The sequence below is a fragment of the Armigeres subalbatus genome, chromosome 1, assembly GCF_024139115.2.
Source record: "Armigeres subalbatus isolate Guangzhou_Male chromosome 1, GZ_Asu_2, whole genome shotgun sequence".
NCBI lineage: Eukaryota > Metazoa > Arthropoda > Insecta > Diptera > Culicidae > Armigeres > Armigeres subalbatus.
This window is the reverse complement of record NC_085139.1, coordinates 152,737,799-152,758,981: the sequence shown is the minus strand read 5'-3', so window position 1 is coordinate 152,758,981 and position 21,183 is coordinate 152,737,799. Positions and strand designations below refer to the sequence as shown.

Sequence of the window (21,183 nt, the reverse complement as noted above, 5' to 3'; positions counted from 1 at the left end):
TAAGTTGAATGTGTCTTCATGTTTAATTTAGCATCGTTCAACGTTTTGACAACTCACATTTTTTCCCAATGGTGCAATCAAGTAACAGGAAACCCGAGTACAAAACTTTATAATTGTATGTTTTTTATGGTGAGTCATCATGCATGCAGCCCCTTCGAAGTGTTGAATGGTGCTGTGGTAGAGTGAAGAACTATCAATCACAAGATCCATAAATCGAATCCAGCAAGGATGTTATCGATCATTTAGTAATTTGCGTTCGATCATTTAGTAGTTTGTCAATAGCTCATGCCAAAAGCTGAATTTCAAAATGTGTTGCATGGTGGACTTCTAATACGAAGGTTTTTTATACAACTCTGTCTAATGGTTCGTTGTTTGAATTCCACTAGTAACAGAGTTATAGCTAAAGTTTCAGTAACTTAGACTAAATGATAACATAATTCCAATCATTTAGTTTAAGTTACTGCAACTAGCGCTATAACTCCGTTATTAATTAAATACTAGCAATAAACCATTAGGCAGAGTTGTATAAAAACCTTTGCACTAGAAGTCCACCATTCAACACATTTTATATTCAGCTTCTGGAATGAGTTATTGAAAAACTACTAAATGATCGAACGCAAATTACTAAATGATCGATAACATCCTTGAAATCCAGTTTTATATTTTTATTTTATTTTTTTCCGCTAGGTATAGTATTTTGCAACATTATCGCAATTTAACTGCAATCGAAGGATGTTTCCGTAGGCTCCACCTCTTGCGCTTTTTAGATTGCAAGAATTATATTTGATGGCACAAACGCAGATTGTTTCTTTCTGAATGGTTGCAACATAGTGAAATCTTTAGTAGTGAAACAATTTGTGCTGTTTGGGATCCTGGGTAAGCCTCACAGGTCGCACCCTCTCACTCTTGCTGGTGTCAGCAGGACACCACAGTGCCAGTGCCCAGGCTACACTACCAGCAGAGTACCTACGCAACTCTTAACTAGCGGTAGAACCGTGACTACAGCTCTTCGTTGAACCTACGCAGAATTAAGTAGGAGTAGTCTCCACTGGACTCGATCCTGGACCAATCGCTTCCAGTCGCCCTGAACGCTGAGCGCCCTCAATTCCTCTTCAACTGCAAAAAGCCATCGTGTATGCAGTCTTCCACGAAGCCTGCGGCCTTTTCCGAGTTCTCTATTAAATATTATTTTCGCTTGACGTTCTTCCGGCATACGAACAACATGTCCAGCCCACCGTAGTCTGCCGTGTTATATAAGCTTAACAATATCCAGCCCTTTATGCACCTGGTTTAACTCGTGATTCATGCGACGCCACCAGATACCGTTCTCCACTACGAAAGCTCTCCGATCAACATCAGCTAAGCTCGCTGAACTTGAAGTTAAAGGGCAAGAAAACCAATCTGAGTTAGTTCAGAGACAATTTTCAAGCAAAGATTAAACTGGCAACGTTTAGGCGATTAGAGTACGTTGTATATGTTTTATTTATTAACTAGACAATTTTTTGCTATTTTATTGTTTGGGCTTTTCTGTGAATTTATGGCTTTTCTCAGCCATAAGACAGATATAGTCAAATAAAGATATACAAATGAATAAATAAATGAAAAAAATATGAGATGTTATACAATGTTTGTCTTACAATCTAAAAATCTTACATATGCCATGAATAATTGGTACAATTGGTACAATTGGCAAAAATTGGTACATAGGGGAGCTGTTCCGTTTCCCATCCAATGAATATATATTCATCTCATCGCAAAACAAAGAAATACAGCACCAAGCTTGTCGCTTTTTTTTTGCTAACATGTGTGCTCACTGCTGAAAAAAAATCACAAAAATAAATAACAAATCAAATACCTTTTCATTGCTTTGTTTTTGAAGTGATGGAGATGTGAGCTATGGGATGAAGTGCCGAACCGTTTCCCTATATTAATCTATAGAACAGTTGTATTATTATCGAACAATCGCTGGTTGGGTGGGGTGATACAAGGCCGTATGGATAGTATGGAAGACAGAAAGTCTACCGTCACTCAAGGCCTTTCTAAACGAACCAGCGACGGCAAAAAAAAAAGTACATGCACGCACAGTCAAGTACAAATGATTATGAATTTGAAGTTTCAAGTAAGTTAATTTCACATTAACTGATAATAAGAATTCCACAAACAAATCAATATTCCTAATAGGCATATAAATAGATATGGTATATTGCGTATGCAAAAAAATAATTTAAGCAACGGACGGGAGCCAAATCCTATTTGTTGGGTAGCTCCTTTGTTTGTCAGGATTACAATTGATCGGACTGAAACATTCGAATCAAGAATTCTACTTTATTTATGAATATTTACAATAGAATAATTACCAAACCATAATCCTCAATTTGGAAAAAAAATCACTGCTGCACATACACCAGGCGAGAATTGAATGATATCTAATATGGGATACAAACAACCGAAATGCATCGGCTTCTAATAATTCATGCAGCATAGTTTCATTTTGAACGCACTGAAAGACTCCTGAGAGAACGCACACTGACCGCATCCTCTGTGGTGCCGGCAGCAGCGACGCGACGGCAACGAGCGTTAAAATTTTGCCGTGCGATGTGACCACATAGACTCCCACACTATTTCGATTGCAAAATTAATGAGTTGTAAAATGGTTTTATCAATTTTTATGAACACATAGCACGCATTGTCCCTCGCCTGCCCCAGTCACTGTGTGTATCATGACGAAATCACGTATTAACGGGAGACGAATCTGAAGTGCGTCTCCACGGCATAAATTGAACGCCTATCCAGTTAGTCAAACAACGTGTTTCCAAATCGGAACGGTGTACAATGAAATCCTTTCTAGTTATTTCGTTTATAGCAGATTGTGCTTTGAGCATCATGAGCAATTATTAGATCTCATGTAACTGTGGAAACCAGTTCTGGTTAAATTTAAATATGCTTCTTATTAAAGCTGCTTGATAGGATATTTATAAGACTCATATCGTGCGGCAAAATAAAGTAGTGTCTTCATTATGTGCCAAACCACATTTACAGAACTAAATATGATCAGACTGCTTTTAGCCGTGAATGTCATGACTTTGAAATTGGTTCCGCTGATAATAAGTTGTAACGAATTATGGTTCCAAGAAAATGAACTCCAGTAAACTTAATCGACAGAACTGAAGTAATATGATCTTGTTTGATATGATCCAATAGGATCCAACAATTCTAGTTGAACTCTTTCCGTGTGCACCATCATGATGATCCCTTAACTACTTGTGATGCCTAGGAAAGGTATCAAAGAACACATGTATTTAAAAAAAATCTCAAAAGTCAATCAAGAACTCCAACGAAGTGCGCTTCGAATGCTATTCTCCCCGATGCACATACAAAGCTTATTCTGCTACGAGGCGAATCGCCGCCGACCTATTGACGTGATTGAATGTGCTTCGATATTCATAAAAGTGATGCATGCAAAGTTATATCTGATGGACACAGATTATCGGATGAATATTATCGGCGCATCATTTCTATCCGTCATCAATTTTTGTACCCCACACCAGTTAGCCAGCGGGGGCATCGCTGCGGTAAACGAGAAATGACCGCCGCCCGAGTGAGATAGAGTGCTGCTACGGCCTAGGTCACGACACCACGTCGTCATGCTGGTGGTACGTTCGGCCAGCAAGCGTACAAGCTGATGTATAAATACGAGCCAACAATCCATAAAACGGGTTTCGTGCTTTAAAGAGCCAGCCTTCATTATACCATGGCCGAGATGGACCGTCCGAGTAGCAGATTCTGCAGGAACGGTTTCACCAACTCTCTAGTATTTGAGTATATTACTCACATGGCTAAAACGCATCTGCAAAGACCAGATTGGTGCCCCCACCCCGTAAGAGCTCGGAGCCAATACTCGGGTAATTACGATGTGTGTCAGTTAGTTCCATGAGATGTAATCGAAGATCCAATCATCGTTTTTCTTTTGCTTGGACCATTTATAAAGCACTGAGATGTTCCAGCGAGATAAGAGGGTTGATCAAAGTCGCTTTGTAAAAATTCTGTTTAGTTGAGTTTGTACGATGATCCTCTTTCTTCCTTAGCGGCACAATTCAGATAGATTTGTTTGCGGCAACTAAAATGGGGCCTTTTTTTAGAAGTATGTTAGTGACAAAAACTTGACTTCAAACAGTGCACCCAATTTATTGACTGCCAACTCCCCTTTATAGAGGAGCGGGTATCGTGACGTATACTCTCCCCAAGGATACACAAATGTCTGACGCCATCTCTCAGAAAGCTTATGAACTTTTTTAATGTGAAATTTGAAGTTTTTAAAGACTCTACTTCAATAACAACTGATACTACTGACCGAAATTCTTTCATGGGGTGTCAAACTCTTGGCCCAAACACAGTCGACGGCTACGAGGGCTAGTCGTGGGCCTGCCTATCGATTGGTCGGCAACAGACGTCCGGCTTGCACATTACAGAGTCCTGGTAAAGCGCTGTGTAACATCAACAAGTACACATGTAGCACACTGAAGTATGCTCGAGATGGTGCCATTTGCTGCTGATCCGAATCCGTTCCGCTGTAGCCTTTATTAGTCACAAGGATGATAACAAAATATGATTAATTCGCGCAGTGCATCGAATCAAAAGCCGGGTGATCATGGGACGCCAACGCGAAGAAACTGGATTCGCAAAGACTGGAATTGTGTGTATCCAAGAAAGATAGATCGATCGTACGAGAACCGGCTACAAACATTCATATCTCAGCCGAAGTGTGCAACAGCACACATCCTGCGGTACCTACCGGGCACCGCTGGCCAAGAGTGTCCGAGCGGGTGGTGAACTTGCAGAAAACAACACGGGAACTATATCTTAAACTCATAAAAATATTCACAACTACATGTTCAGAAGCTGTGCCGACTTCGGCTTGTTTCTGAACATAAGCATGGAGAAATAATTAAATTGCAATTATTATTGAAATTCATTGAAATTGTACATGTGTTCCGTGGAAGACCCGAGGGGGTCTTCCTTTGCAAAGGAGGAACGTATACGAAAGATGCACTGCGAGATGGGATAAGATGAGGAAACGATTGCGATAGGATTTTCTGAAGGTAAAAAAGAAGACAGCACCAACAGCAGGTTCCATCCGCACGTCCATCAACGAGAACGCTGGCGATAACCGAAGTCGCGAAACCGAGCCAATTGTGCGCAAGTTTCGTTTTGATTATTTCCTTAGTGTATGTATGCCATGGCTGATTTTTCCTTTGCTCGCTCTCTTAGGAAGGTGGCGAGAAATTCCTTGCTCTCTCACTGTCTGTTCCGCACAAGACAGCAAAGTCCGTTCCGTATGCATGGCTGATAGCGAAGTAGGCGCTGTTTGCTCTTTCGAATACAACGCTATAAAGACGGAAAAACAGCTCACAATCGCAACCACGCTGGTATGAGATAAACGCCAGCTCGCACACCAGCGAGTGCGGATGTGGGGTCGGATGGCGCACTTCGAGACATTCGAAACGACGCTGAAAAGAGACGGCAAGTGCTCCGGCAAGTTACTTACTGGGCGGCAGGTAGGGCCTTAAATCAATCCCTCCTCCTTTTAGTGTAGTGTGTTATGATGTACGGTCGACGACGGCTGCGGCTGCGGCGCGGTGGCGGCAGCCAGCAAAATGACAACGACGTCGGCGACGTCCATGCAATTTCATTATCGTCAAGTCGGGTGGAGATCTGCTCTTCTGCATCGCGCGCGCGTCTTTACAACTAGATGGCTGAAATTGCATCGCATCTAATAAATTTTTCGATTTGATTTTCTTGCATCTGAATGTTAGCTTTTTTTGTCAATAAAAAATTCTCCCACATCGATCAAATCAGTAGACGGCCATTCATGAATAGATACAGTGAATTCGTCCTTAATCGATGTTTCGGATTTTGATGAACATCTTAACTGCTCGAATGTTGTGAATGTTGTCTAATATAGTTATTTATGACAGAGTAATTTTTTTCATAATTTTGACCAAATTAAGAAAATTGAAGAAACAAATAGCTATAAATTATAAAAAAGATAATGGGGTGGATTGCTTCTTCAACTTTTAAAGAGTTGTTTGAGGTGTATGCCAGTCAAAATGTCTTAATGACCGTCTAATAATTACGTAGCGCTTGAAGGGGAGGGAGGTTTGCGAGTTGTTTGACGGTCCATACAAAATTTTCAGATGCGTCATACAAATAGTTTGACATAGTAAACATAGCAAGTACCCTGTTTCAAATAGGCTACTAGAGCGATAAACAAATTTCCAATGATTATTGTGTAGTTTTATCATTTCGCATAATATTACTATTGTTTGTGGTAGATCTTTGTTTTTGTGGAGATAATAGTGGGAACGCATGGTACAATGCATGCATTTGTAGCCAATCAGTTTTGCCACACAAAATCGTAAAAAGATCAAAATGTCAAACAAATAGATAAGTAAATAGCGATAAATGTGTCGGTAGACGGAAAAAGTCGTTTTGACAACGGACACCTATTTTGTTTTATCTCTTGCCAACATAAAAGGATGTAAACTTTGTTTATGAAATACTCCACATCATTGCATTGGGGCTAAATGTAACATGCTGATGCAATAAAATCAATAAACAATAAACTTAGTCAACAAACTAAATGTCTGTGAGTCCGTGTGTTTGTGCACAGAAGCCAAGAAAGTCATTAACAAACTTTATACATATGGTAATTTTTAACCGATTTTCTATGAACAAGATGCCTTCGACAGGAAACAAAGCCTTGTTGAATGCTATTAAATTTGAAAACGATAGACAAATGCGTTCAAAAGTTATATGAGGAAATGTTGATTCGACTCGAGCAGATTGGGGTCTGCGGTGGATGCATGATAAAACGACTATATTGCTACTAGGCGAATTTATTTATTGTAGTTTCGATTCCACTCCGAGTGATGTCCAGATTCTAGTTGGTTACGAAATTATCGCAAATTCCCTTGGGGCAACAGCGATTTTGCGTTTTTATGTAATTTTATTTTTCATATGAAATTCTTCTGAAACATAATTTGATAATACTGCGCTTTCGTAAATTAGCGTCCCTAGTTAATCTACACTCCGTACCTAGACGTCTTCATCCTTCGAAAACGAAACAGCATATCACCGTCGAATTCCCTGTGAACTGATTGCTGGAACAATTCTTCACATTTCAGCTTCTCCAGGGAAAGACTCTTTGAACTGCCAACCTCTTCGCTATCCCAAAACAGTGTTTTACACAGAGTGTTTGACCTCAACATCAACAACGTCCCTCTCCCGCACCGACTCCCGTTGAAACGTTGAAGAACACTGCTGAAGTGGTTGGTTCACCATACAAATCATACATCACCCCAGACGATTGTACGGAGTCGTAACTGGCCTTCACAGCTGACGGTTCTGCTTAGTTGATTGTTGCAATTGACCTTGCTGTCCGTTGACTTTGTTGGGCGTGATTCCTGGATCTCTATCCGTGTTCGTTCTTACACGTCAACGTGTCCTATTCATTGATAGAAGAAGGATCTAATTTATTTGGAAATAAGTAAACAAAAAGAATATCCTTGTACTCCTAGGGTTTAACGGTTTGATTCAAGTGCTGGACAACTCTCTCAAACCCGTCCATTGGGGAATTCAAGTTCCCTATCGACTCCCTGGATTATGTTGGTCAGTTGAACAAGACGCAAGCTTGCTGTTATCCTATCTTAAGAACAGCAAATTTCGAACCACCTGGTAATTTGATTGGGCGAGTGACTGCATCATGATTTCCTTCCCATCCTCAATAAACCGCAAGGACGTGACCGACGCTATAACTGACCGTAGACAATTCTAAAGCTCTCGAACTGTGCACTTTGAGGTCAAAAAACAGCTCCTATGCTCCAGCTCCATGCATTGGTTCTCTGTGCAATTACTATTGTTTTGGTCTATCACGGACTAGCAACTACGAAGCGCATGGTCATCATTCTCAAGCTCGATAATACTGATGTGTCTGTAAAGGACGATAGACCTCATTGCCAGTTCTCGGAATCTTAGAAGATGATCTGGAGAACCTGTGCGACGGGACATTACCGTTATTGACCAAAAACGTATCATGCGACTGCTTTTTCTTTTTAGTTTCTAAAAAATTAACTTTCATATTATGGGTCTGTGTAGTGCAACAGACTTCATTGACCACGTCGAAAATATGTGACTGCTATTGCTTCATGTTGTCACATGAATAAACTTTTTATAAGCTCGTAAATGGTAACATACCTTGTTTGCTACTCCCAGAATCTAACGAATGTACTCCGAGGGATCCTGTAAGACGTTACATTTTTAGTTTTCAGGCCAAGCATGTCATGTGATAGGTTTATCTTCATGGTTTCTTACAAAGAGTCTATCGAAAATACTCATGATGAGTCTGACCTCTCCAGGAAGTTCACATGATGTAACCTAAAATAAAGGACATCTGTGTTTTCAGCCTAAAACATGTCATGCGACAATTCTTTCAGCATAGTTTCTTGCAAATAATCTTCTGATAAATTAAAAAAAAAACGAATTACCACCTCTTGAGGTCAATCCCGGAACCTAACAAGGTGCCAGGTGCCGTGAAGACCTATAGGACTTTTTCGCCTGCAGAAAAAATAACTTGTCATGCAATAAGTTTTTCTTCGTGGTCTATCGCAAATAATGTTTTGATGAGTCTGTGAATAACGACCGTCCTCAATGATCATTTATGGGATGTTACAGGAGTGGAAATTTGCATTTAGATTAAAGTATGTGAGATTATTAGTTAGTTAGTTACCTTTCAATTTTTTTACGAATAATCTTCGAAGAAGCTTTTCAAGTCCGAAAAACCTGTCATGAACATAACCATAATGTTGAGCGTCAGTTCAATTTCATTGTAGAAAGTAGATTGAAATTACTAAGGAAAACAGGAGGTATTTTCCATGGAAATTTGAAGAAATATTCCCTACAAAATCAAAGGAATTCCGAGAGAAAAATCGATGGAATTGTTCGCGAAAATTTGGATGATTTCTCGTTAGCTTTAGTTTGACATCGTTGAAAATAGTTTTACGCAGTTAGTTTTAAGCTAGAAGACGCCCTAGTGGAACCAGAAGGGTTTGCGGAAATCGTTCTCGACAGATAACGAACAACGATAAAAGAGAGGAAAAAACCTTTTCGAATCATTTGTGATGAACTTCTAACTCTGGAAAAATCACTCTAATAAAGAATAAAAAAAATCAAATCATAACAAGCCATGAAAACAAGACTATCACACATACAAGTTAAAAACACTGATTCGGATAGGCGGCCCCCACCGAGGGAGTTTGATGAAACGCTTTGTTCTCGTGCATTTTATGTTGGGGATCTTTTTTTTTCGCACAGCTGTGTAAAACAAGTTGAAATACATCGTCAGAATCGGTGCCCCCCACAATCGGGTCTTTTTGAAAGAAATTTATCTTGAGGTATAGCCCCGAATCACTTAATTATCGTAAACGCTTCGGAAAAGCATCTCTCACGGTATGCTACCTATCGAGAGTGCACACAAACATGATAAGTGAGAGATTTTTCATTCTCCTTTGGATTCAAATCTTGGAGACCAGCTTACAATGTACTACGCGCCTCCACGCACTGAAATTTTAGGAATGCATCAGCTAAGTTGTTTAACTGTTACATTAGGTAAAAATAAACATAAAAATCGTTACAACTAAGACACTCAAGTAGACTTTGCGTATCTAGGGCATATTGCCCCCTTACCCTTTAAGGAGTAGAATTTATGCTGGGTGCACGTCAGCGACAACTAAACTTCATAAATAAACCATTTGTTTGAGAAACTGCATAAGTCCATTTTACACTATTTCGAGAAAACAACAAAAAACTGTTTTTGAACAAATTTGCAGAATTTTCGATTTCTTCGATACAGATCAATAGTTTTGGCAAACTCAACACCTGGTTACCTTCAGTGCAAAATGTAAGATACTCACAATTGACCAAAGTACGTGGACATATGTTTCTCAAACAAACGAAAAATTTTTACATTCAGAACAAATTTTTTTTCACATTTTTGCAGAATATGTATTTTGGAGGATTCAGAATATATAAAATCTTTTGGCCAAAATGTTACATATCAGTTCTCAAACAAACGGTTCAAATGTTAAATAAAACTTAGTATGGAGATTGTAAAAAAACGTTAGAGTAAAATATGTTGCTATAGCCACTAAAAACACATGTATACTTAAGCAACTCTCAAATTGTCTGGCTAATAGCCAGTATTTTTTTGTCGTAGTTCATACCTAACAGAGTATACCGAGTGTAAACGATCTAAAATACTTATTAAACAAACTCGAAGCTTTTATCACGAATTCGAATTTACACGTTTGTCTTCTCATTTGTATTTCCAGGCCGATGGTGTTCGAGGCGAGACTGGTCATCACCTCCCGATTCCCGAGTAGACGCGAATAGGCGGGTACTATATTCCTCAGTCTTCCTTGGTAGTCCTGGTAAGTAAATTTTAGCATACGTTTAATTTTAACATACGTTAAAGCATGGTCACGGTAATTGGGACAGTGGACCCATTACAGTGTTTGGTAGGATATATCTCCATCATGTACACCTGCCGAAATACACAGCCGTTTGACAAGTCATGGAAAAAGAACCTATTTGTCGGAAACAGATTGTGTTGAATTATGACTTACAATCAAGTAGAGCTGTGCGCCGTCGCGCCACGCTGCGGCCACCGATAGTTATTGGCATTAGATCGTCGTCGACGTGCTTCTGTTCAAAATCTGGCACGCCGCTGATCTATTATTTCCACGACAATTCCTAATTTGAAGCAATGTGTCTAATTCCAAGACGCATTATTACAATGGTGGATCAAAGATTCTCCGAGAAAATTCTGTTTTCCCAAAAGAAATCCTAAAAATCTCATGTTGGAAATTTCTAAGCAACAAATCCCATGGTGATTGAGAAGAAATTTCCTGAGGAGATCCTAAAGAATTCGCGAGATAATTCCAAAAAACTTCTCCTGGAAATTGCGTTGAATTTATGCCGAGAAAACCTCAAAAAATATCTAGAGAAAATTTAAAATAATTTCAAAGAATTTCCTGAGAAATTACAATGAATTTTTCAGGGAATTTTAATGAATTTCTTTAGTGAAGTCCTATGATGTTTTAGAAGTATTTCCAATGGAATTTTCCGAAGATATTCCCCCTGGAAATTCCGAATCACTTCGCATAGAAATTCCAAATATTTTTTCCGAAGAAATTAAAAAAAATAGTTCAAGGAAATTCCGGAACATTTCGGGAAATTCCCGAAAATAATCTAAAAAAATTACGTAAGTTTCGAAAAACTTCACTTAAAAACAAATTTTAGGAGTTTTAAAAATTTCCTTGACGAATTTGGAGAAACGCCTTGCTTATTTCAAAGGAAATTATAGAGAATTTAAGATTTTTTTTCGGGGAAATACAAAGAAAATTCCCTTGAAAATTCAAGGCAATTCTAAACAAAAATTCTGAATTTTGAAGAGGATTTTTGCGTGAAGGATTCAGGAGGATTTCCAATAGACATTCAATTTTTTTTCGTTGCGAATTCAGATGAACTTTCTGTGCAAATTAATATGTAGTGGAATTTCTAAGGATAAAAATCATAAGAACCTTGAGTTATTGAGCAAATTAGTCCAGACAATGTGAAAACATTTCTTCAAAAATTCAGAATATTTTTCGGAGAAAGTCATCAAATTTTCTCGAAAAGTCCAGAAAAATTCCAAAGAAACATGAAACGGAATAAAATAAAATAAAAAAGATGCCACGCAGATTCACGCCACCGCCAGCAGCTAAGGCTTGATGCCCACGTAGGGTCTATGGGGACATCATCCCTAAAAGTTTGTCGGCGTGACGCCGAAAACGCCACCTTCGGGCAAAACTACAACAAACACCGCCTCTGACATTTTCCTGACCGGCGCACGCCTCTGTGATCACTTCATAGCATACTTTTCGCAATAATATAGTTTGATGTTGTTCATTAGATAGTAATTCCACCTTTAGGTCGTACTGAAGATGGAGCAAAACCCTTTGCTAATGGATTCGAAGAATAAAGGAACGTTTCATACAAGATTGAATTCAATAGTATCCTATTTGCCCGAATCCATTTAATTCTTGATGACCATATGACCAACCAAAACAACACGCTGGCAAGCGTCAAAAGCCTTCGGAAAAAAAAAGACACACAGAGTTTTCAGCATGCCCTACATTCGACGGGGATCCAAAATGCTTACCGATACATGATGGTCCGTACTACAGGTTTAAATCACTTTGTCGGACACAACTCGTACACACCAGTAATCGGATTTTTAGTGTAATGACGTCGCTCAGCCTCAATGTTTCACGGACAATTTGACTTGCACGGCTTCACCCTCGTTAGACGCTCTACACACAGCGGAAGACGACACCACCATAAACTATAGCAACATTAGTCATATTTGCCTAGACATTCAATCGAACTGGTCGGGCTTCAGCCAAATCGAGCCAAGCGGCAGGCCAAAAAATCAGGTTCTATTAGTTAGTCTGAACAATATTTTCGTGGGATCATATGCTTTAGTAAATTGGCTCAAATTACCGAAACTGTTATCAGCTTTTTATGTTATTAATTGAAGCCTAATTACGACTTAAATGCTTTTACATAGGAAAGATTTTTAAATTGAGTACAACAACCAGCACTTCTACTGAAAGTGACATGACTGAAGATACTGATGTTGGAATGTTCTTAAAAGCAGTAATGCTGTTTTTGTGCTTGATCCTCATATTATATGCTGATTAATGGCCTGCTTATAGCATGCTTACAACGGCGCACCAGGTGTGACCTGTTTATCAGTGCAGCAAAATCTATGCTATGGCAAAATTTTCTCAAAATTCAACTAATTCATCGAAACAATATTTGATGGATGTACAGTACATATTGTTTCAATAACCATCCAGAATGGGACCAACAAACATTTCGCACAATCAGAAACTCCGTCCCGATCAATTTAATTACATTTTTTACTAATTATTCGTTACAACCTATGCATGGCGCTTGGCTCAAATTAGTTGAAGATTGGTCATCTGTCAAAGGCTACAGCCATACAAAAGGTGTGAACAGACAGACAACAGTGGCAGGAATGATGACATCTCTTTCAAATTAGGTGTCATAACTGCCGACAATGTTGCTGCCCCCTTTTGTTCCATTGCCATAGGTGATAAGTGATACGGTCAGAGCCATAATATTATTATCTTTTTCAATGTGAATAATAAGTGTGATGGTCTTTTGAGGTAGGACGTTCTGACATAAGTGAATGGTTAACTTGAGCTTATTATATTTCGGTTGAAGAGTCACCAATACATCATAATCTACTTCCAAAGAACGATATCATCAACCACGCATATTTTCGATTTAATTCAAATTGAAGAAATGGTCAAGATTTTTTATGTTATACTTTATGTTGCCCAAGTCGCAATTCCAATTATACAATGGTATTGCTAAACCGACAAATCATAAGACTATAAATATGGGTAAAAATTAGTTGATACCTTTAAATATTTGTAGATTCTTTTTACTATGTGAATGTGGACGTTTTTTTGTTCACCATAATGAAAATAATAGCAAAATACAAAAAGTTACAGTTTTAAACTTTCCATGTAACGCTGTCCTCAAAACATACACTGGAACACTCAGTTGAGCAACAAAATAACTTTTCTCAGTGGTTAACATGATATAAAATTGCTTAAATTTTCAAAAATGTAAAGTTTTTCAAACATATGTTTCACTGGTCAAAACGCCCCAGTATAGGCAGGACGATATGTCCTTACCAAGGACACGAGCGCGGCAGCCCAGCAGCAGTTGTTTCTAACTTTATATGGAAACTATCGAAATGTCATTCAAACCTGTTTAAATGTACTTATGTTGGTTTTTTAATGTCATGTACATAAGGGTTTGTAACCTTTATATTATGTGATAGATAACACTTGTTGTAATCAATTTTTTCACGAATTAAAAAAAAAAAACTTTATTGTGTGCTCTGTTATATTTTTATAAGACTACTCAAAGGCAAAGCATAAAACAAAGTATTGCGTTAGGGGCCGTTAGGTGCGGTAAGACGCGCGGCTACAAAGCAAGACCATACTGAAGGTGGCTGGGTTCGATTCCCGGTGCCGGTCTAGACAATTTTCGGATTGGAAAATCTTTCGACTTCCCTGGGCATAAAAGTATCATCGTGTTAGCCTCATGATATACGAATGCAAAAATGGCAGTGATCAACTGTGGAAGTGCTTAATGAACACTAAGCTGCGAGGCGGCTTTGTCCCAGTGTGGGGATGTAATGCCAATAATAATAAGAAGAAGGAGATTGCGTTGAAAAGTAAAAAGTTTTCAAAGGTATTGCCTTAGGGGGCACATTATACACTAATAAAGAAACTCCAAGAATCATATACGTAAGCATCTGTTTTATATGTGACACTAGGCCGATACAAAGCAATTTGGATGCATTTAGTGCGGGTTGAATCGTACGACGGTTACACTTTACTTTCATTCTCCCGGAAACAACAACATATCAGATTCTCCTATGAAGTTTTCGGTGACTATCTAATCACATACAAGCTCTGGGGGTTATTTTCGACACTCTATTAACTTCTCTCCGTCGCCGGGGTATACAAAAAACAAGGTAGGCTTGTAATAGACATGACACTTCAAGAGTGACGCACATTTTATTGCCACTTGTTGGAGTACAAAAGTAGGCATGCTGCAACCGTAGAGCGTCGTCTCGGTTCAACATGTGCGAATATAGCACTGACATTACATGTTTATGTTTAAACTGATTGTTTACATACGTGCTGAATCCGCTTTATTTTCTGTATGCCGTGACGGACACGGCTTACCACATCATCAAAAAATAAAACATATTTTTCATAAAAAACGTTCCTTGCACAAAAAATGTTCTTCAAGTTTTACATTGGGAATACCTTTGCATTTCTTTGGAATTCACAGAGACCAGATAGTTATTCAGCTCTAAAGTTTTAAACTGTTTATTTGTGCGATGTACATTTATTCAGATCAAGTTCGGAACTAGTAACTCTGCTCATCAGTCTTCTTTTCATTGAAGATTGTATAATTATAGCGACTTTATCCTTGCAGACATCGCATGAATTCAAACTTATAACGGTTTCCTACGCTTCGAGCGGGAGCACTCAGGCTGCTGAACAACTACTTTCCTCAAGTTAATTGAATTGTGAATGAGAATGATCGCTGCTGGATCTTTGCTACGTTAGTGGCAGTTACACCGCTCTAATAAGTTCCGCTGTTCCCATTCGTTTGGTCAAGGCCGTCCCTCACCATCCTAATCTAGTAATTGCAGTTGATAATGATGCACCGCCGACCGCCGTGTCATGTTTTTCGCAAGGCAGATTGTTGGCAGGCTGGATAGGCATTGTATCCTTTACCCGTCCGACGCAAACATCTCTGCGCAAGCTTTTTCTCACGTCTTGACATATGTTATTGCCAGCAATCTTCCAACAAAGATTGTCCAGACCGACCCTAGGATTCCGTAGATCACAAATGAACTTCGTTCGTTGAAAAGAAGTTGCTCTAAAAAGGTTTACCAAGTTCTGCACTCTTCCCCTGGAACACCAGTACGCTGAGCTATGCAACGTCACCAGTGAAGGATATAGCGACGGAAACAATGGTCTTCAATGGAGATACTACAACGACTGAACAATGTTTAAACAAGCGAAATAACTCATTAATTAGAACAGCTGGTAATGTACCTTTATGTATAACTTTGTCTCAAATGTTAAAAAATAATTCCACAGACTGATTCTTATGCTAAATTTCTAATCCTATTCTTAAAACATTGACTTGGACATATTAAACTCGAAAACAGCACTGACATCATTCAACATTCTTACACAACTATCAAACGGATTATTGTACCCATATGAGGTTCTGTGGCGTCTAATGGAAGGAATAGGCCTGTCGTGAAGCTGGCGTGTAGGTGCATACAAATTTATGTTCTGGAGAAGTGAAGGGCCAGCTATGTAATTATTCATCAGATCAAAATGAACATTCTTTGCAGATTGATGCGTCTGAGCGCTAATGTTTCAAGGTCTATGAGCCTGCATCGACTGTCGTAGTCAGGAAGGTTCAGAGAACCATTCCATGGGAGCTGTCGTAAAGCGTATCTGAGAAAAGAGCGTAGAACTCTTTTCATTCGGAGAGTATGGACTGCATGGCAAGGCGACCAAATACAAACAGCATATTCCAAAATGCTGCGGACTAAACAACAGTAAAGTGACTTGAGCGCATACACATCTGGGAAACAACCAGTGTTACGACGAATAAATTCTGGAGCAGCGAAAGCCTAGGTTCCGAATCGATTCAACGCGATCAAGAGAAGCTGAGTTGATGAAATATTCAAACTCTATCCTGGATTAACGACGGGAAAATGATATTAATTTGCACTTTTTTGCATTGAGCTCAATTTAGTTTCCGTATACCATCTTTTAAGTTCTTCAAAAATCGTTCAAAATAGCAGGTGACATGTGGGATTTAAAACAGAAGCACAAATCACCGTTCACAAACAAGAAGATGAAAAATTCTGTAGTCCCAGCACACTACCTTCAGGGACACATGACATGATGCTAAAGTTGCGGAACTTGCCCGTTGACTTTCACAGATGCGGTTCTTCCTTGATAAATAAGAATGTAGCCATCCAGTTATCCAATCGGGGAAGCCAAGGTACGTTAGATCGTGCGGAACCATGTCTAACGCTTTCGAAAAATCCAGGTATATGGCATCAACTTGGTGACAATTTTCAATTTCCGCTGAAAAGAAATTCACGTAGGTACGTCATTAGGTTTGCTGTGGCCGATCGATGCTTGACGAAACCATGTTGAGATTCAGAAATGAACTGTTGTGACGTCATATATGGAGACTTCTGTACTAATTCCTCGAAAATTTTAGCCAGGTTGCGTAACCCTTTGTAATTTTCTACTGCTTGATTGTTACCAATCTCGAAAAGTGGCGTGATTGAAGCTATCTTTCATGCTGCGGGGAATGTGCGCTCATTTAGGGACCGATTAAAAATTAGCGTCAACGGAGTTTGCAGTGAAACTGTACACTCTTTCAAGAAAAGTGGAGGGATGTTGTTAACTCCAGGCCCTTTTGTGGTATCTAGATTCCTCAAGGCGTTCAGCACATCACTATGATTTAAGTCGTATGTAGGAGATGACTGCATGTTGTCCATGGAAAATATTGGTGAGGTACTGTACTCGCTAGGAGAGTCGGCCTTAAGTCCTTTGTACGTCATTTCACATGGAATTCGGTCATTACTCTTACGGTTACGAATGTACGACCAGAACGATCCCGGATTCTGCTTCGCTGATGCTTCCGTTCGAAGTATATAGTGTTGAAATGCAGCTTCTTGGCAACTATTGTACTGCGATTCAAGTGAACGTAGATTGAAACAATGTGTACGGGTGTACGCGCTTTGAAATAACGCTTACGGGATTTCCTCATTACGTTTCGAAGATGTTGCAACTCAAATTTCCACCACGGCTGCTTGAAAGCTAGCTGTCTTTTTCGTCGACGCGGGACGTGTTCTCGAAGCGTGAGATACATTTTTTCATAAAACATACGTACCGAACGGATTGTGTTTGTAGCGCGAATGATGTCTGTCCAATCTTAGAGCTCAGGAAAATTACACCGGCGAAAATCCAAGCGGTTGTCGTCAATATAATTAGGGTCTTCTGCGTAATCCATGCGTCCATCTTTATGAATCAAACGCTAAACGATGTCTACGGTTTCTAATTGGGCACCAGCTGACAGTTGCTCTAGGCTATTTTCGCTCGAATAGCTTCCACACGCCAGTATACCGCAGGTACTGTTGGGACCATCGGAAATCGTTGATATTCCTCTGCTTTAACGACGTACATCTAGTTATAAAAGGACCACGGTTAACGTATGCAGACGATCATATTTTTTTCACATCTTCTCAATAGCCGAATATTTTTTTTTCATTATTACTATCCCATTTAGTTCTACCACTTGTCGCTTCCGCTTTCGCTACTTCTTATTGGTGCAATCTGAACCGACTCGTTGGATTAACTTTAACTACTGCCTGTTCTCGATTCGGTGTGATCTCGGTGAATTCCCAACAGACATCTCCGGTACCTTTTTCATATTTTGTTGATCCATGTCTCTTGGGCTTGTAATCAAAGTGACTGTTCGAAGGCACTCTATTGTTCTCTCGTACGATTCACGTTGGTATACTGCTCTGCGATCTGGAGTCTGAACTATAAGAACGTTGTCGAACGCATCGAATTAGTTCATCGTCGATTTATTCAATACGCACCTTCTTCGATTTATTCAGTAGCACACTTGTCACATATCAGTCACTGTGACTCGTATGCGACCGAATCCAGTCACATTGGAGTTGCTGCAACCAAATCTATCTGAACTGTGCTACCAGGGTAGTTCCTAATCTATTTGGCCGTTGATGGTGTTGGTCTTTATATACGGCTTGCTAAATTTACCAAACCTTCAAATCACCTGCCGCCAAATTTGTCGACCTTATTCATCCGGAACATCCAGCCGGGACTTACCAGCGAAAAACTCCAGACTGTTTGCTTTAATGTACTTACATCTTGTCGTCCATTATTATGCATTTTGGCTGCACCAACCGCTCGCGGTACAGCTTCCTTGTGCAGGATTTGGCCACCGTATTATTTTTATCCATTCGGTTAGGTGCTTTTCTTACCTTGAAGATATGAAGTCCGGCCCGCTTCCTTGTCTGCTGGCCGAACCCGACAGGAGAATTAAGCTTCTTAGCCACGCCTCGATTTTGTATTCATGTTTTATATACTGTATCTAGTGCATTGATGTAATCCAAGAAATAAATAAATATGTAAATATGTTTTGGAACTTATGGAACATTGAAGCTTGAGAAAAACTACCATGCGTCTGCTTCGAATTTTGCATCGTACACGGACCTCACATATATGGGTAACTTTAAATCAATAATTAGTCACTCCATCTTGCATTTTGGTTAAATGGAAATGATTTAATTAGTACGTGACCTAGGATTGTGGAGTGGTTTATACTGACAAAGACATATCCACGATAAAGTGATACAAATGAAAAAAATAATGAAACTTGAGCTAGCACACCTTTTTCCTAAATTTGCTGTAAAAAAACGTTTAGTTTAAGTAGTTTGCATATGTTAGTTAATCAGGTGTATATTTGGTCGGGGTCAAGGACGGAAACCTTCTTTTTACTATCACTTGCATCGATACCCAGCAATGAGCTTCGTCATTGACTCGTGTTTGTTTTGATCAGACGTTTGGCAATGCAGACACGAATACTTCACAGCATGCCGTGACACTCAATAGCAGAGCATAAAATATTCACTTTCATGAAGCACATTCACTCCGACTTTTGACATTCGTGTTTTGATTATTCAAAACATATAATGACTTACTCAGTTTACTTCTTCATAAATTCATTCAATTGATCACCACTGAGTATGGTAACTGCGCGCGAAAAAAAAAAACAAAATTAGCCTTGATTATATTGAGATTTGGCGCTAAAAATGCCCCTCAATTGAACGTCGGGATTAGATCTATGCATGTATTTATTTAAATCATCAAACATGTGTTCAGTTTTACGATTGTTTAATAATTTGTGATATTCAAATAAATACTCACTGACCCACATTCATTCTGAAAATTGACGGTGCAGAGCCGAATATGAATATGTTTAGAAGTGAAGTGACAAAGAAGGCCGATGGGCTTCATAAAAAATAATCAAATATTTAAAGCTCTGCTCAATAGTCAATTGATAATAAATGAATATAAATATCAACTGTAATGAATATTTTGAATTATGGTTGATTTTAATAGAAAAACGATTATTAATTCACTTAATATACTAAATAGATGTATATGTTTTAGAAATCTGGCTTTAAATTATAAAAATCAATGAATATCATTATGAAATGTATTTCTTATTTTGAGATTTCGAATTGAGCATCAATGTGCCAAGCTGTATTTCATTTACCGCACACCACAATGTTGATATCGAGCGTAGACGATTGTTCCCATTCATATACAACCCGTCCTATTCATTCGCACAGTCAAATTTGCAAAGGACTGGTGACTTAATCGCGTGCTGGAGGTCACCTGTTTGAGTGTAGTTGAAGTGACTTTTTATGTCCCTGGTCGGGGCTCTGCCAATCTGCGACAAACGCCATTTATCCATTATTACGCACAAAACAACGTGTGGTGGTTCTAATTAAATATTAACAAACCATATCAAACTTTTCTCAACTTAGTTATCGAGGATATCCTCTATCAAGTTAGCACATAGATAGATATGAATATTGTTTTGTGTTCTTTTTACGAGTAAAGTACCATAAGACAGCCAAAAAGCTGCCTGGTGCGGTTTATCAGAACTAGAGATGGTCGGGTTTCACATTTTTTAAACCCGAACCCGACCCGAACCCGATTTAGAAATTCCTTTTAAACCCGGATCCAACCCGAACCCGGAATGAAAAATCTTATCAAACTCGAACCTGACCCGTACCCGACAATTTTTGCAGTCTTAAACCCGAGTTGGACCCGAACTATTTTTTTGGCGGAAAACTCAAACTAGATATTTTATATTTCTCTTTACACCCAACAGGGTATAGGTCCAAACAACGAACAAGCCTTAAAATGATCAGAAGCAAATAAAACAAAGTTTGAAAACCCGAAACCCGACCATCTCTAATCAGAACCTCTACAATTTGTGGATTGAAAATTCTGAGATCCGCAAGCAGCTATTTCATACAAAATCTTTACCAGTTGTGTTTTTTTTTTCAATCTATGGATTATTTCAAATAAATAAATAAAAAAGGTTATCTGATATTGACCTAAAAAAATCTTTCTAACATTTTAACCCATGTTTATATCAAAAACTTCTGAACCCAACTGATTTAGGTTTTTAATGAAATACTGAACATTAAGCAGCGTGCGTACAACATATTTTTTTTCTGAATTTTCTATCTAAATCTACTCAAATTGAGCTAGTTTCATGTACTATTACGTAAAATCGTGCGAAGCTTCTTTTTCCAAATAGGAAGCTACTTTGGATATTTTTTTTTGTTAAAAAATGACATTTGTTTTCGGTCTCATGTTG

At 38.8% G+C, this 21,183-nt stretch overlaps 1 protein-coding gene across 1 annotated transcript in view; it reads left to right on the top strand.

Moving 5' to 3' along the window:
* The window catches only part of LOC134206638 (homeobox protein homothorax-like), a 240,411-nt gene that overhangs the window by 55,396 nt on the left and 163,832 nt on the right, over positions 1-21,183 (top strand). The window contains exon 3 of the mRNA XM_062682368.1: positions 10,386-10,484. Coding sequence (XP_062538352.1) covers positions 10,386-10,484 — 99 coding nt within the window. The remainder of the gene's footprint in view (positions 1-10,385; positions 10,485-21,183) is intronic.